Genomic DNA, 17,180 nt, shown 5'->3' with positions numbered 1-17,180 from the left:
ATAATTCTTTATAAGTTCACAGAAGAGACTTTGTCATTAATGCTTAGTAGATACAAATAAGTTATTCATTAGTAGAACTCAGATTTGGGTTTTATTATACTCCGTAAAATATACAGGAATCTTGAAGTACTGAAAGAGTGCAGGTAAATACAGTATTCAAGCAGTCGCTATTTCTATGTACATGCTCATTAATTCTTCAAAAAACCCACAAAATTATCAAATAGATCAAAATATTGTCCCGTGTTTTCACACTATGTTCAGAAAACCAGCTGATAATTTACAATATCATAAAGATTTCCAGTTTCACAATACAAAAAGGATAAAAAGGAAATTGGAATCAGTTTGTAGTAATTTATTTGTACTTTACCAGGACATGCAAGGATTCCTTGCATGTACATAAACAAATTCACTTGAAAAGTAACAGTTATAGTTAAAGCGGAGCCAAATAAAGTAAATATTCATATTTAACAGACAAAACTTCAGCTTACTTATGTCAGTTTTTCATTCTTCAGGCAGTTAAAAAAACCACAGTAGTCTGTTATAAATTAAAAAAAAAAATCTTCGGGCAAGTCTGAACTACATTACAGGGACCTGTTTCTGCTGTTTATTTTCTAAATGGAGCACAACAAAGATACACAGCTCTTCCCACAGACCAGACACTGTACTTGTTTTTCTAATAGGGAAATATACTTTTAAATTCACCTCCCCCCTCCTTGTAACGCCAGGGTTTAAAAAAAAAGGTGATAGGGATATACAATTTTAATCTTACATACAAATTTATGATGTAAGGAAGCGGACAAATTATCGAAAAGAACTCTCAGTCACAACAGGCTTATCAAGACATTTCAAATTTTTTATGCAGTTTCATAGTTTCCAAGTTACTCGTGTATTTTTAAATTAAAAAACTCTCAATCCAAAACCCAAAAGTTAAAAAAAATCTAAAACTGTGCAACAATTACTGCTTCCCTCCCACATCTCCCACCCCTTCCCTTGTTTATTACACTGTACATTTTTCACCCTGACTTCACCTTGTTAGCTGGTTTAATTTTAGTACTATAAAAGTATGACAAGTTCATTTTCATTTCTCCTAAAAGAAAAAGAAAACAAAACTTAAAAGTACATCTGATTTCTTTCATGCTACATTTAATAGTGTCGGAAGGCTTTCAGATGATTAAAAAAAAAAAAAAAAAATCAACATTTAAAACCAAATCTAAGCTTCTTTTCCAGAAGTAATTAAGGTTTGGTTAAAACAACTTCTCAGATAACCTATTCCAGTTTTCACAAAAAGGTATTTAATTAAAAAAAAAAAAAAAATCTTTAAGTTATTTGGTCCTTTGGCAATTTGCAGCACAAACAATGCCTACTGTACCAAACTCATTTATTGCCTTCAAAATGGTTTTAGTTTTATTGATAATATTTAAATCTAGCATCCTTTGTGTTGTACAATAGTGTTGTTCATTTATACCAAGTAGGGTGCCCAGTCTGCAGAAATTACTCCTGGCACCAGAAACAGAATGGTAGGATACAGTTAAATAAAACAGTTTTGACATTCTTTTTTTTTTTTTTTGCCATGGATTCCAAGAACTTATTCAAGAATTTATGCTTCTTCTGCAAAATATGCTCTTAAAAATCCTCCTAGAGTCTCACAGATTTTTTTTTTTATATGCAACCACAATAAAAAACATCTTCTCAAAGGTCTGTCCTCTTTTTGCATTCAAACACTGATAGCTTTTTTCCAAAAGCGCAAGTCTGACCTTCCAGCGCGAGGGTTCACTCTTCAGACCTACAAAATGTAGCTTCTAGTAGGTCTCAGAATCTGAGTCATTGAGTTCGTCTTCTTCTGTATATGGGTAGCCATCTTCCCTGCCAATGTTGTTGAAAGTACAGTAAGAGCTATGGTCACTCCTCATGATTGGCAAGGAATCGAAGGTGACAGTTTTTGAGGTGTTGGTGTAATGATTAATGGCATTAAATGTAAGGGAAGGTAATGTGCTGCTCGATGAAACAGGCATCATCGTGGCCAGAATGAGAGCTAGGCAATCAGCCACATCCTTATTGGGCGCGCAGGCCAAAGCTGGTGTGTAACCTAGAAAGCCAAGAAAAAACAAAACCTTCATGTAAATTAAAGACAATGTAAAAATTTCTCCAAGACCATGTCATCTTTCAGCTGCAAAAGTATTTTACATTGCTTAGTTCTGCACTGTTTAAAAAAATAACCGAAACAAAGAACATGAAAATTAAATGCATCATCAATTAGAATTTTTTAACTTTCGGTTACAAAAACAACCCAGAAGTCAGTGGGCTTTGGAACAGAGATGTACTTGTTTTGCTAAGCACAGTCAGACACTCTAGGCCAGTGAGAAAAGCCTGGATTTGAAAATGGTGAGGAAGTCACCTGGCTGAGGAGAGACAACTAATGGCAGCCAACAGTGATGGGTGAAGGCATTCACTAGAGAGCCACTGCAGAAACTACAGCTCAACATGTTGAATATTTCTTCATCCAGAAGCTTCCATACAGCTGTTCATCCCAGACAGTTATTTCAATAAGACTGTCCTGTGTCAATAATAAGCTGGCTAAAGCATCAGGGCCAGTTAATTGAAAAGGCAGAGCATACGATTTCAATCAACCTATGCTTTATTACAATATACAGTAATATAAACTACACAGCCAATGTCTAACTTTTATTTGAGGGATATCAATTAAGACATCCACAGAAGTCTGAGGAAATACCAGCTGGATTAGTAGGCTAGGACTTGCAGAAAGAAACTACACCTCCTGGTTGCCCAGCTGGCCCGGCCAAACTCCTTCTGCCAGGCAATGCTACTGTGACAACCCCCAGATGCAGGAGGTCTTGGGCTGTGGAGTGATTTGCAGTCAGGTCACATAGCTGTGAAATCTCTTCTGGGTAACTGTGGCTCTAACAAGCCACATTTCTCCTTTTGCAGCTTCCCCCTTCCCTATGTACTTGCCTCTACTCATTAAATGTCAAGAAAAACGCTTCAAATTCTTCTCAGTGGAGATCCACGCATTGCTCCCGTCTCAGGCTTTAGGCTTAATGATTCAGTAAGGCACCTGAGGGTAAGCTTTGGCACAGGTCTCGGGGTATAGCCACAACACCGAGGCACTGTAATTGGTGGTGACAATAGCAGCTCTAGAAGCACGGCAGTCACATAAGTACAAGCACAGATAACTGCTAATTCTGCTGCCAAGAGCAAAGCAAGTTCCCTCTACCCGGCTCCACACACAAGCGTGTGGCCAGATCACCTTGTAGCACCCTTGCAGTTATCTCTCGCTGTGTGCGATAGAAATGCCCACAATGAGCTGAACAGGAAGACTCATGTTCAGGTACATTTGGGAGTCTCAAGTCCTGCACTACCCCCAGTCCACAACTTAAAGGTGTACATCATCCAGGTAAAAAGCACACAAGTAATTTTAAGTAACAGATGGCTTTAAAGCAAACCGCGTGACGGATTTCTATCCAGACCTTCGGAAGGCATGGAAAATGAGGCAATGCCCGTTCTACCAGCAAGTGTTTCAATTACTAAGGAATCATCTTTATCGTAGAAGTAGATCCAGGTCAAGTGTTAGGATAGAGCTCAGGAGTAGTTATCGCGTTGTACAATTGCACAGAAGTTTTAAACAAGTAGGCACATTATGGAAAATAATTGTATCTACAAGTTAAGAAAACAGCAAGCAGGGGACAGACAATCTTGCAGTTGAACTATTACTTGCTCAGGACACACCTTGTGGTTGATGCTTGGAACACAGTAAGACAACAGTCCCTGCCCAAAGGAGCATACAATCCAAGGAAACACACAGATAATTCAAGCACAAAACGCACCAGCTGACCATGTGATAGGGCTGTACAGAAGTGCAGCGCAGCAGATATTTTCATTGTTAGTAAGGTATCACAGCACTTAAACAGCTCAGACTTAACAGTGACAGTCTGCAGAAGAGATACTTTTTGAGAAGATTCAGAAGCAAGGGCCAGAGCTTGCTACGCTTGGATGAAGACTGCGTTTCAGGCACATCAGGCAGAACAGAAGGCTCAGCATTGATACTCAAATGCACACAATTTAATAACTATAGTTGCTGTAGACTGTATGAAGGTAAGATGACACACAAAGTAAGTGCATTCAAGCTGGCCACGCTCAACACCATTTCTTTCACTAACATGATTTGATAAAAACTCAAAGAAGAAAAACGAGCAGTCACCAGCTACCTTTCAGTATCCCAGTTCATCATAAAAAACATTAAAGGCCAACGTGAAGATTTAATAGATTACTAGCTTCTTTTAAAAGTTCTCTAAAAACAGTATTTATACTAATATTCGATTGTAGATCTTAAGCTTCTAGCTTTCATAACTAGGAATGAAATATCACAGTTTTATTCTTGCCTTAGACATAGCAAAATGAAGTAACTGCTTGCACCGTGAAAGACTGACATCTGTGTCCTCCACCACGTTATTTTTGTCTATATTATTTTAAAATTGTAAGAACAAATTATATTTTTATGTCCCTTAAATAACTGCCAACTGATCATTTATATGTCAGGGCAACAATAGGTATAAATACTTTAAATGTTCTTTTAATAAGATGTTGCTAAAGGTACCAACTCCACTGAAATACTCTTACTCGGTTCTCATATAATGTTCCCCATAATCTGTACTTGTATTTGCATAAGCTTTCACAGCACAAAAAAAAAAAAAAAAAATCACTATCTTCATTTATAGACAGGGCAACAGAAGCAGAGTGAGGTGAAGCAGCTTCCTCGTGCAACAGAAAACAGAGCCTAAGTGGTGGACACGGGCTTAAGACGAGGGCTCCCCCTGCCCAAATGCAGAGCTGCTCCCTCCCCTGAGGCTTGAAAGTTTCCATGAAGGTGCCTACAGGAAAATCAGAGGGTTATTAATGCAGTCAGCGCAAAGACAGTTCTCAAGATAAACTGAATGAAGTCTTACACTTGGGAAAGAGAAGAGAGTCATCTGACGCATGAGTCATCTTGTAAGCATTTACAAGAAAAAATTCCTTCCAGAAAACTGGAGATCTCCAATATAAACTAAAATACGAGTAAAGGAAGGCTTGGAAAAGAACTAGACAAAAAAAAAAAATATTCCGCCCCCCACCCTTTTATTTTTTTTAAAAGCTTGAAAGGCCAATGATCACTGTAACAATGAATCTAGAAAATAAGAGAAACCTCCGTGCTATGTCAGTCTCCAGAGTTAGAGAATGCCTCCTCTCACTACTGTGGTGCACATTAATACAACAAAGAAAAGACAGATCGTACCAGGAAATTTAGCTAGCCTAGTTAGTTAAATAGCAGGGGAAAAACCCAAAATAAAAAAACCTTGAAAAGTTGGTTGAGTGACCAAAACTAAAACTTCAGCTGGTGTCCAATGAAAGAAAAAGCTAGTAATTTCTTTTAAGACAGGTAAACTTGCATAACTAATGTAAAATTCAACAAAATTTTTGTAGATGCGAGTGATGGCAAAATTTCATCAAGACAGGTGTGGAAACATGGGAAAAGAATGGAAAGATTTGAGTGAGAACTGATACAGAACTGAGAATGAACCCTCAACATAACTACTTTCGGGAAGTATACCGGACAGTTAACTTGCTGTTTCAGTTGCATTTAATCTTTTGAGAACCAAGAGGATTACATTTTTTCCAAAGACATTAGTTCTTAAACACCTCAAAAAGTGATCTCACCACATTAAGAGATGCTCTATAACAAAAGCAAGATGACATCAAATCTAGAGTTTTAAATATCTTATAAATTATTTATAAACTGAAATGCAGAGAATTGGAGTGATGTTAGTTTTTTTTCAAAGCTCATGTTTTTCAATAATTTTCTGTAGCCCAGATATAGCAGCAGAGGACTACTAAGTAGTTTTTTTACAGACAGAGATACAAAGAGAGACTCTCGTAAAATAGGTCAATGCAGCCTTTATAGAAAAAAACAGCTTCAGAGACAAAAAGGGGATCACCACTCCATACCAGCTGAGGTTCTGCTGATTACGTTCCATGTATCAAAACACACTTCCATGTAAAACACTAACTAAAACTTTACCTCCAATTTCATCTATCTGAATCGCCAAGCTTGCGTGGCAGATCACCGAAATTACCTGAGCTATGCTAAAGTAAGGGAATGTCAGTATTGTGATGCAAAATATTCCAGCGCCTGTTTCTTCAGTCTGCTTCGCTAAACATAGCTTTCACCCCCAAAAATGCATGAATCATACTCTTTTAAGCCTTTCTAATTATATATAAAAAAAAAAAAATCAAAGTTTCTCCTATACTTTTACTTTATTAGAATTGAATAAGTGTAATTTTTTTTTTTTTTTAGAAACACTTACACTCTAGCAGTAGTTGCTAAAATCAAAGACAAGTAGACCTAAAGCAGAACCTGGCTATCACTACTGCCAGCTTTTCCATTTACTATAAAAGGTACACTATGGAAATCAAGAAAACTTTTGCAACAGGTTTAGCAAGCCTGCTCGCATACTAATACTTCTAAGAATTAAGAAAAAATTACAGTGACAGGTGAAATAGATTGATAAATCCCACAAAAATTTCCCTTGCTCTCTCACAACTCACAAGTATTCATCACTTTGCACATACTGTGCTTTAAGCTGGTACATTCATCCAACAGAAAAAGAATTCATTATGAATATTCTCAAGGCTGCTTAAAATTTTATAAACAAAGCTATTGCTATTAGAAACAAAAGTTAAGAACCACGTTGAGGAACTAGATTAGGTAGCACTCAAAGTTACTTTAAAATTTAAACTATGAGCAGAATTAAAAAGAAATTTAACATGTTGCAGTTAGATCCCCAGGCTGCCAGAGAACTGTGACTTCTATACAAACAACTCTTTTCTCTGTTATGTCAAAGATCCACCCTAACAAGGGACTGGCTGCACATGAAAAGCCCACAAAAATACAAACAACATCTCCAGTTAGCATACTTGTGATGAGAAACAAAAATCAAAAAGGTACGTTTTCCAATCTTTTCATTTTAGGGAGTTTCATTTAGCGGTTACCCCTGTACCCTGTTTTAGACAAGGAATGATCTTTAAATCACCCTTGTCACTTTAAGCAGTGTAAGCTGAGAAACACACAGAAAAAGTCACAGTAAACATTAAGAGAAGAAAAACTTTCCAAGCTGGAAACTGTTAATTAGGCACATCCCTTCTGAAAAAAAAAAAAAAAACAAAAAACCCCCCAACCCCCCCCCCAAACAAAACACAAAATCAAACCCCCCAAAACAGGCAAAAAACCAGGCAAAAAACCCCAAACCCCTCCCCGCCCCAAACCCCAGCTAGTGCTTTCATTTAAGACACACTGGGGTATGGCATAAGAGCAGGAGCTCTTATGCTTTTAAAAGCACAGCTTTGGAGGACCACAGATGTCTTACATGAAAATATGCAAATAAGAAGTCAGTAGATCTAATTTTCTTTTGTTCTTACAAGGAATAGGATTTATTCTCTGTGATAAAGCAGTTACTTTTTCTTACTTCTATGTGCCGAAAAACTCTATTAGAGCCAGAAGCTTGAGACCAGTAACTGAGATCTGTAATTCATACTTGCTTTTAAAAACTAACACCAGTAAACCTACCGTGACAAAATGGATGGCAATTCAATCCAGCTTAACAGCTGAAAGTTGTATTTTACTTTGAGCATTACATTTTTTGACCGCCTCCAGTATGGCAGAGCTAGTGTATTCATTATAAAACTACAAATGCAAACCAAACATTTCTATGCCGTGACCTGCATTGTTCTGAAAGTTTTCACTCCCCTTACACTTCCGCTGCTTTGCTAAAATGATCCATCACCAACGCAACACATTTTTTTCTATGGGGGGAACCTACTGCAAGGCTCATATGAAATTCCCAAAGGGTTATTGCTTTCCAGTGAGCTGAGTTTAAAACCACAGTTCCTTAGGGGGAAACAAAGTTAAATTTATTCTTACCATTTTCATCTACAGCAAGTACACTTGCTCCCTTCCCTAAAAGCTCTTGAACTACAACCGTTAGTCCATTCCGAGCAGCAACATGCAGAGGTCTGCAAAGACAAGCAAACTGGTATATAAACCTTAGAACAAGATATTAAGTAAGATAGGTAGCTTGCAGCTACTTAAATGATTATTGAAGTATTTATACTGGTATGTTACTTACACATTATATAAATATTGTAGATATAATAACCAAGATGGGAAAAACAGCAAATCTCTTTTCTTATTGCAAAGAAACTATACAATAACAATTTTGCACTTACTTTCCTCTTTTTATGGCACCACACAGTGAGGAATTAGCTCCTAGAAGACACCTGCCTGCTTATGAACTTTATCACGTTAAAAATTTAGAAACATCTGGTGCCTTACTGTTGATAAATCCTTCACTGAACTGTTGTAACAGATACCACCACATCTGAGAGTTACTCCATGCCACTGGCAATAATCATTAGAATAGTAACAGCAGAATGGTAGTCATTGTATTGCATGTAAATGCTTGTAAGAGATGCAGAAGCATTTCATCAATCTGCCTTTTAGAAACCACTATATTCCACTGTGACTAGAAATGAAAAAAATATTTTACAGTACAATGCATGAAGCTGGAAAAACAGATTACTTTTCAAAACCTCAAACTATTAACCATAACCCTGTTTTGCGGTGACTTGATCTATCAAGAAAAGTGTAGCTTTACCTCAAATATATAATTGTATCTTTTTCAAATGCAACAGTTTTTCAAAGTTGGTTCCCACTGGCTTAAAACCCTACCACCACTCAGCAGGAAACAGAATGATCAGCTTACTTCCCTTCTGCTTTATATTGCTCTTCATTTGTTTTGAGATTCTTAAAATTGTTTGAATTAACTGTGAACTATATTTTGATTTGGAAACAAGTGACTTACTTAGAGACCAGAAATGCAAAAGATACAATTAGGAGAAGCTGTATTAAAGTATTAAAATTCAAGAACTATTGCATACTACAGATGCACTGAAAAATGTGCCATAATTAAAATAGAGGCCAACAATTGTAATGCTTATCTTGGCACAAAGTAGGACATTGTTTATGATGAAAGCTGTTTAGAAAGTCAGTTTAGTTATTAAAAAACATTTGCTAAACCAGTAATATTTTAAACAACTGTTAAAATCTTGAAATTTATATAAACATTTCATGGAGGTGTGAATATGTACCTATTTTTCCCCATGACATCTCTTGATCAGCCTATATGAGCCAAGGCATGTGGGTGGAATTAGATGAGCCTGTGGTAGCACACTTTCCCACTTCTGTTCCCATCTCATTTTTGCTTTTCCTCCTCCCAAGATATCCCCCCCTTCAAGCCAGAAATGGGGCAATGAATCCCTTTCCAGCTTTCTGGTTATTTTATGCTGCCTGAGGTGCACCACAGTGAACAGCAAGAGCAGAGGAAGAATTCTTACTATCTTAACTCCTTAGTTCAAGCGGATCTCTGAGAATATTTGGAAGAACTGTAGGAATTCGAACATGACAGATTCCAGAAGGGATGTAAGGCCAGAGAAATACACAAGTTGCTTACAAGTTCCAGTGTTTTTTTTTCCTACATGGTCTGTGATAGCATTCTTAGCAATTCATGTACATCACTCAGCTACATATCTGGTGTCACATATTGCCTATAACACAAATACATTCTTTAACAGGAAAAAAATGCAGAAGAGTCATTTTAATAGCCCATCCTGAAATATATTCCCCAGTATGACATAGCACTACATTTTTAAGTTTTCCTCATGATTGGGCTAACAAAGTAGGCTTAATTCTACTTGAGAGAAGATCTTCAGGAAGCATTAAGAATACTATATTCTCCATAATATTTAATAGAAAATAGTCTTTCATCCTAGTAGCAATAGGTATCTTTTCCTAACAGAAAGCACGCTGAAGAATAAAAGCGTACTTCAGCTACGTTTTTTATTAGCTAGCTTTGAAGAGCAAGTCTTAGTTTACCTCCAATGAGTTGTTAACTGAAGTGAATTTTAATTGAAAAATTAGATAATTTATAAAACAGAAAAATATTGGTTTACAGGTAATCTCAGCAGATTGCAGTAATTCCACACAGGATTCCCTGAATCACAATACTGTAAGATTTATTTATCCTCTCTTTCACTCAGCTAAAATGAGAACTTTAAGTATGAACAAAACACCATTTCACTTCAAGTCGGTTAAACTCTTGGTACCTGTTAAGCAATTCAATCAAAATTCAACTGATTTGGAAAAAAATTCTGAAAAATATTCCTCTTTATGAGCAAGATACTGGTTTTAGCAGAAACACACCAAAAACTCATCTGTAAAACACACTCACTGCTGATACGTACGTTTGCAAGGCTGCATTGGTGGCATTGATGAGGTTTCTATCTGTAATCTTCTCCAGTATTAACAAGGCACTAGTTTCATGACCCTTAATACAGAACAAACATCTGTCATATAACAAATACGCTTCAAAAATTGCTTTGAACGCCTTTTCAAAGTAACAAGTTAATATTTGCAAACAGTGCTTGATAACACAAAGCTCAGCACTGGTAAGTCAGGCTATGCACGCACCTTGCTGCAAGCCAAATGGAGTGCTGTGTTCTTAGAACTGTCTTGCAAAGTCAGATCAGCCTTAGCACTGCTAACCAGCACCTCTGGGGAAATAAAGATTTGTAAGGAACATGCTTTTAGTTAATAAAGTCTTAATGGCTTACATTTGTGCAAAATGAAAACATAGTGTTGATAAAAATATATCCACAGGAACGTTAACTATAAGGCAACTTTACCCATAGTAAGATTAACAAACTTAAGAGCAGAAATATATAAAGCTTTCTCTTTACCAACTGTATTTGTCTGTCCATTTTCTGCAGCCATCATTAAAGGAGTTTTCCCAGAAGAATCTACAGCATTTACTTGAGCATTGTGACTGAGCAGAAGCTGTAGACACTCAACATGATCTGTAAAAGCTGCTGCGTGAAGAGGAGTTCTACAACAGATCAAAAGACAATAGGGGCATGTTCAGCCATGCTTTCTACTTTATTTGAAGGGGCGTGCTGACTGTGATCCTGCAGATACAAAAGACTGGGCAGTCCCTCTCACTGATCCTTTGAAATCAGTATTGCTGGAGTTGTGACTGCTGACTTTAGAAAGTCCCCTTCAAGTTTCAAATAATTCCCTCTATGTCGTTTATAATAGACATACAGTTTGATTCAGAAAAAATAAAATACGCATAAAATACTACCCCCAAAGTGATACAATTGAAAACATGCTCAAACTTGCCTATATAATAAAAAGCCAATTCAAGTTTATTGCATCAGAACAGGATTTTTAAAAAGCTAAACTTTTATTTGTAGCACAGAATAAAAAAATAAATTCTTCAAAGAATAAAAACAGAGGGAAGGGGAACTTAGTGTAAGTAGCAAATACAAAACCCCTAAATGATGATAGAATTTAGCAGAGCCACTTTAACTATTACACTACAAACATTCTTCCACTGTGCATTTACACTCTTACCTTCCTTTTGAATCTGTTGAATTTACAATACCAGCACCTAGTGTATCAATTAACATTTCTGCAGCACCTTCATTGTCATTTATCCTATAGGGAATTAAACAGACTGTTATTTACAGAATGATAAATCTTTTGTTAAATACAGCAATGACATCTATGAAGAATAATTTTGCACTTCCTTACACAGCACAATGCAACGGACTGAAAGAATTTCCTTCCATTTTCTGGAAAACTTCCTGTTCCAGGAGGAGTTCTACACAACTGTCATGACCTAAAGCAAATGTAAAAGTTAAGCATTAAAAAAAAGGGAAAAGGTCTATTTATGAATTACAACAAAAAATATGTATCTAAATTAGATTAAGCAATATTTCACTTGAAAGTTTCAACGACACGCTGGTTATATTCGATAGGGCTACGTTTAGGAACTAAGACATTTTTAGAATCCTGAAAATCAAACTGACATTTAACACTGTAAACTTTGTGAAATTCAGAAGGGATCTCATGCTGTCTGAAGAACATCCAGAACACTTAATTTAGTTCTTTACACCTCCACGTTTCAAACTTTTCTGTACATTCACCACTTAGTCTACATGAAAATGTCTCTACCATTTGAGGATTATTTTTGTTCCACTGTCTTGCTAAACCCAAAGAAAAACCAAGTCGATAGTCATAACAAAAGCTTAAAAAGAACATGTTCAACCTATCATACTATTATTTTCAAAATTCTATAGCCTGCTACTGTACAGGTAACCAACAACTGTAACTATCTGTTTGATCTTCGACGCGTATATGCAGAGAACCTTCAGACAACAGTGAATGTTGGACTAAGATTTGTATTTTCACAAGTCCTGTCAAATTTTCATTCTACAAATCAAGCATATTTCAGTTCTGTTTTATTCAGACACTGTGGTCACTCTGAAAATGGACCAAGCTGTAAGAGTTTAATTTTATGAATGTGATAAAGAGACGTTATTCTAGTTCAAATTATCAGCGTATTACCCAGTTGCTTCAGCTGTGAAGACAGTCTCGTTAGTTATTCACTTAAAAATAACTGGTGAAGTGAAGCTCTAAACCCTTACTTTTTGATCTTTCTCTGTCACGTGACTCAGAGGTGAAATAAATGAGAACCTCTACTATGTCAGAAAGGAACACACAGAACAAAATCTTTAGCAAAGGAGCCAAATGAGTGTCCTACCTTTTAAGGCCTCCCTCACCCCCAAATCCAAGAAAAGTATTAGTGAAGAAAAGGATCAGTGAAGAAAAAAAAAACCTTATTGAATCACTTTTATATACTTTAGCTTCTTGTGCCTATCAAGGTTGATTTGAAGGAAGTTTAAAAAAAGATTTAATCTGAAACCATTCCTCCCAAGACTCCCTGTGAAGATTATTTTTTTGGGATGTGTGGCACATCTCTATTCACGGGTACTATACTGAATTTCTTGAAAGACTCCGAGACATAAAACTAAGAAGGCAGTTTATAACAAAAATGTAGTACAAAAATAAGCACATATTATGTATTAGATGTTAATACGTTTCCCCTCAAGATATCACGTCCATCATATTGTCACATTGACTAATATGAACTGAAAGAGGACAGGCTTTATATGTTGCTTTTATAAGTAGTAGTAACTTCTATCTCAATATCAACAAATACATTTAGACCTATATTTTAACTTTAATGTATTTTACCATTATAGCAGGCCCAATGCAGTGATGTATAGCCGTGATTGTCTGCTATTGCAGGTACTGCATCCACAGATGTAGCCGACTGCAGGAGAGCTCCTAGAACACCTATATGTCCACATGCAGCTGACAAGTGTATAGGGGTTCGCCCCCTACAGTCTCGTAATAAGGACTTAGCACCATGTTGAAGCAATGCTTCCACACATTCCTCATGCCCAGTCACTGCCTGTGAGAGACAGACAGGAAATAGCAAGTTTGCAAATATTCATGTATATAAGCCAAGGTGTATAACTAAAGCAAGTAAACTTCAGGCAATTTCCTACATTTTTAAGTAATAACAAAATAAGCACAGTTATTATTTTTATTCCTGGAAACAGCCATTCTGTTGGAAAAATAGCAATGTATTATCATATTGATGACACAATAATTTCGTGGAATAACACTGAATGAACTGCTAATCTCTAGGGCTCATTCAATTGTCTTGTCTGGCAGAGACTATTAAAAAAAAAAATTGGCATATGGCATGCATCACGCTTTTCTTCCTTCCATTAACATTACCCCCACCCCATAACAAAAAGCTGTACTCTGGGATCTCTCCAGTCAACACTTACAGCAAGATTAAGAGACTCTAGAAGTCCAAAAGAATTGTGAGGGTACGGAGCAAACAGGCAAAAGCTTGCCTTTTGAAAGCAACTAAAAAGACAATTAAAAACTAAGAATGGCAAGATGAGAATAATGAGAAATTCATTAACACTACATATTAAGACTGTATTTGAAATTAATATGTATAAAACTGGAAAGCACAGAAAAGGAATATTCTCTTACCCCTCTATGTAATGCCGTCCTTCCCCACTTATCTTTGGCATCTACATTTGCTCCTTTGTTAAGGAGTGAATAAACGCAGTCGGTGTGCCCATTGAGAACTGACAACATCAGAGGAGTCCTAAGCAGAGAGTGAAATAAAGCGTAATCTACAAGGAAATTTAACAGACTAGCACTCAGCTGAAATGTAACAACTACTATCCTTCTGGACAACGCTGTTAAAATTTACATCATCAATGATCTTCTCTAGCACTACCTTCACTCTGAGAATGCCACTCATATTTGCTTTTTAGATACAAGAAAAGAAATTAATATCCCCTAACTCAGAAGTCCTGATTAAGTTACTAGAATCCATTTTTTCAGCATCTAGGCAATAAGACATTTTAGTTTCCTCCCAACTGAACAAGAACATTTTTCACTGCCAACATTATGTTTATTGCAAAATACAGTCTCATTTGTCCTTGTTCAAATATCATCTCCCTTTAAAGTAATAAATTAAAAATCACCAATGTAAAAGATTTAGTTTTTCCTTTTATAAAATGCAATAACTTGTGAAGAACAGAATGTGTATCAGTTAAACTCACTGCCCATTTCCATCTTGAATGTCCACTGCATTCTGTGGTTCTGCATTTCCTATCAATAGCCGCAAACATTCTGAGTGACCATTTGTAGCTGTAAAACATCATAAAAATATGAGTTTTACATTAATTGCCTTTGAGTATCCAGCTCAAACAGAACGGTAACCTGCTCAGACTAAAGCCCATTAGCTTGAGAAACCACTGTACAGCTTTACCATTGTTATAACTTAAATTAAAGACAAAAAATATGAACACTAGAAAATTATTTCAGAAATTAGGTATTTCTCAACTGTACAGTATTAAAAGTAATCGATTCCAACTGTCAATTGCCAACAGGTATTTGGTTTTTTACATATAAATGAGGCTGCACACATTAACCGTAATTAGAATATATGCTTATACAACATCCACAGGAAGGAATAATTAAATATCGTCATTAGCATAACTTTTGCCTGTTTTAAGGCACAGGTAAACACATACCTAGCCAATCATACACAGATTTTTTTTTAGCAAGTGTAGCACGTGCACGGTTATGAAATGATAATTGAAATCACATTTAGAAAGAGAGGAAGGAAATGTAATGCATAGAAGTAATTAACCAAGCAGTTAAAAAAAGGAAAAAGAAAAGAAACAAAAAATTGAGAAATCACATTTAAATGCAAGTCATGAAAGAGAAATGATTGCTTGTTGGAGGGGAAATTATTTCTGACATACAGCTGGCTGTATTCAGTCCACATAAGAACAGTAACAATTCATGCTTCTCTAGCAGGCAGAAACGCTAACAGAAGTTAGGAGAAGCTAAATCAAATAGAAGACAGCTTGTGCTCATGGACAACAAATTAAGTGGTTAGAATGACGATGTTTTGTACATAATGCTCTTTTTACTGCAACATTTCTATAACACCATAACTATAAATGTCAATTTAAATAAGCCTATTTTCAAAGGGAGGAAAAAAGAAAGAATATGGTGTGAATGCTAGACTTTGAGAAAAATAGGTTTATATAAGTTTTCTAGGAAAGGCAGTGAGAAAATACTGCAAAGGATTGCTGTTATTTTGAAAACACTGAGGAGTCATTTAAATCCTTGGAAAAAACCCAAAGTATAGTTTTCATGTCTCTTCTCAAACTGACAAAATTCTCCAAGACTCCAGTCATTTTTAGAAGTATTTTACTGCCAAGACAGGCAACACAATTCACATATCTAAATTTGGGCCTACAGTTTGGGCTGCATGAAAGACAAGGAGAGGAACAGGAACACGTATGCCACGGACACCTGTCAGCACAACTAGCCTAGCTAGTTGAATGGACAAGGACAATGCACCCTTCCAGAGAGCAGCGTGGAACGGCACTCCTTGAGCCGAAATGATTTATTGGGTTAATACCAGTTTCCACCCGCAACTGCTTTGTTGCGCCTTTCTCAGCATAGCATATACCTTAGAAGTCATCGTCTATTCCTAAACACCATTTCTTAGAACATTAATGATAGAGACTTTGAAACACGAAGATGATCCACTTCAAAAGCCAAAAATTTTAGAGGTTAGTGGTTAGCACATACCTGCAGCATGTATTGGGGTCCTCTTTACAACATAATCTTTCACCAAGATTGATGCTCCCTGATTAATGAGCACATCTACACATTCCACATGTCCCTTAAAGGCAGCAAGATCCAATGGTGTCCTTCCGTTATTATTCCTCACATCAAGGTCCAGCAGCGACTGTACCAGCACTTCCAGAGCTTGATGGTGGCCATGATAGGCCTAAAGAATAAGAAAATTCTTCAGTCTTCCCGTCCTTCACATTTTCCCTTTCTTATCAGGATTACATAAATGAAACTATGAAGATAGTACTTTTGTTTTAACATGTGGAAGAGCTACTGATGCAGCATGTAAGTAGTTACGACTAATTTAAAAAAATCCACAATTTCCAACAAGAAGATTGGTGGGTTTTTTCTATTTTATCCTTTCAGTCAGCAACTGAAACTACTTTCAGAAAATCGTCTGTCTCCCATTTGTATAACTACCAGTATTTTGAATACTGCATGTTTCATTGCTTCATGTTATAGTTACATCACCCTCAGATTATTGCAAGTGAGGAACATACACAAACTTTACTAATTCCTATTAGTTTTTTAAATAAAATATTTAAAAAAGAAAAAGCCAGTAAAATTTGTAAGTAAAAAGAATACAGTACAAATAGCTACAGTTAACGTAACTGGTAAAACAGAAGGGACTTAGGGGATGAAACAGTTAAGAGATCAGAATGGATATACAAGAATAAAAAAATAGCATAGAGAATACTTTGTAGGTACGTGTCAAGACAAAGCGTAAAAATTAGTAATTAAAATAAACATCTACCACTATGGTTTTACAGTTTCCATAGTAAGTTTTAAATGTATACTCATGGATATAAAACCTCTGCCCCCAGACAAAACTCATTTCCAGGAACAGTCTCTTCTAACTGCTTTCATTTACCAGTATTAAAGATTACTTTTTACTTTGGCCACATATATATATGTATGTACTGCATGAGACTTAGGCTATTTTCAAAAAGTACATTGTGGTTTTTCAATTGCTCGAAGTCCAGTG

General features: G+C 36.2%; 1 protein-coding gene across 4 annotated transcripts in view; it reads right to left on the bottom strand.

Annotated features, from left to right (window-relative positions):
• Nucleotides 1-72: 72 nt before the first annotated feature.
• ANKRD28 (ankyrin repeat domain 28) overlaps nt 73-17,180 on the bottom strand; it is a 134,552-nt gene continuing 117,444 nt past the window's right edge. For 3 of the 4 annotated variants that reach the window (XM_076331240.1, XM_076331238.1, XM_076331237.1), the window contains 11 exons: nt 16,151-16,352; nt 14,602-14,689; nt 14,021-14,138; nt 13,202-13,421; nt 11,696-11,783; nt 11,516-11,599; nt 10,843-10,988; nt 10,574-10,656; nt 10,348-10,430; nt 7,970-8,061; nt 73-2,086 (listed from right to left, as the gene is read on the bottom strand). In XM_076331240.1, coding sequence (XP_076187355.1) covers nt 1,800-2,086; nt 7,970-8,061; nt 10,348-10,430; nt 10,574-10,656; nt 10,843-10,988; nt 11,516-11,599; nt 11,696-11,783; nt 13,202-13,421; nt 14,021-14,138; nt 14,602-14,689; nt 16,151-16,352 — 1,491 coding nt within the window. In that variant the 3' untranslated portion in view covers nt 73-1,799. Of the gene's footprint in view, nt 2,087-7,969; nt 8,062-9,441; nt 9,652-10,347; nt 10,431-10,573; nt 10,657-10,842; nt 10,989-11,515; nt 11,600-11,695; nt 11,784-13,201; nt 13,422-14,020; nt 14,139-14,601; nt 14,690-16,150; nt 16,353-17,180 lie in introns of those variants that run through there. The other variant, XR_012994709.1, reaches the window with a different exon arrangement.

This window comes from Aptenodytes patagonicus, chromosome 2 (assembly GCF_965638725.1).
Source record: "Aptenodytes patagonicus chromosome 2, bAptPat1.pri.cur, whole genome shotgun sequence".
Taxonomy (NCBI): Eukaryota; Metazoa; Chordata; class Aves; order Sphenisciformes; family Spheniscidae; genus Aptenodytes; species Aptenodytes patagonicus.
Note: the sequence above shows the minus strand (reverse complement) of the source record. Positions and strands in the feature narration are given on the sequence as shown.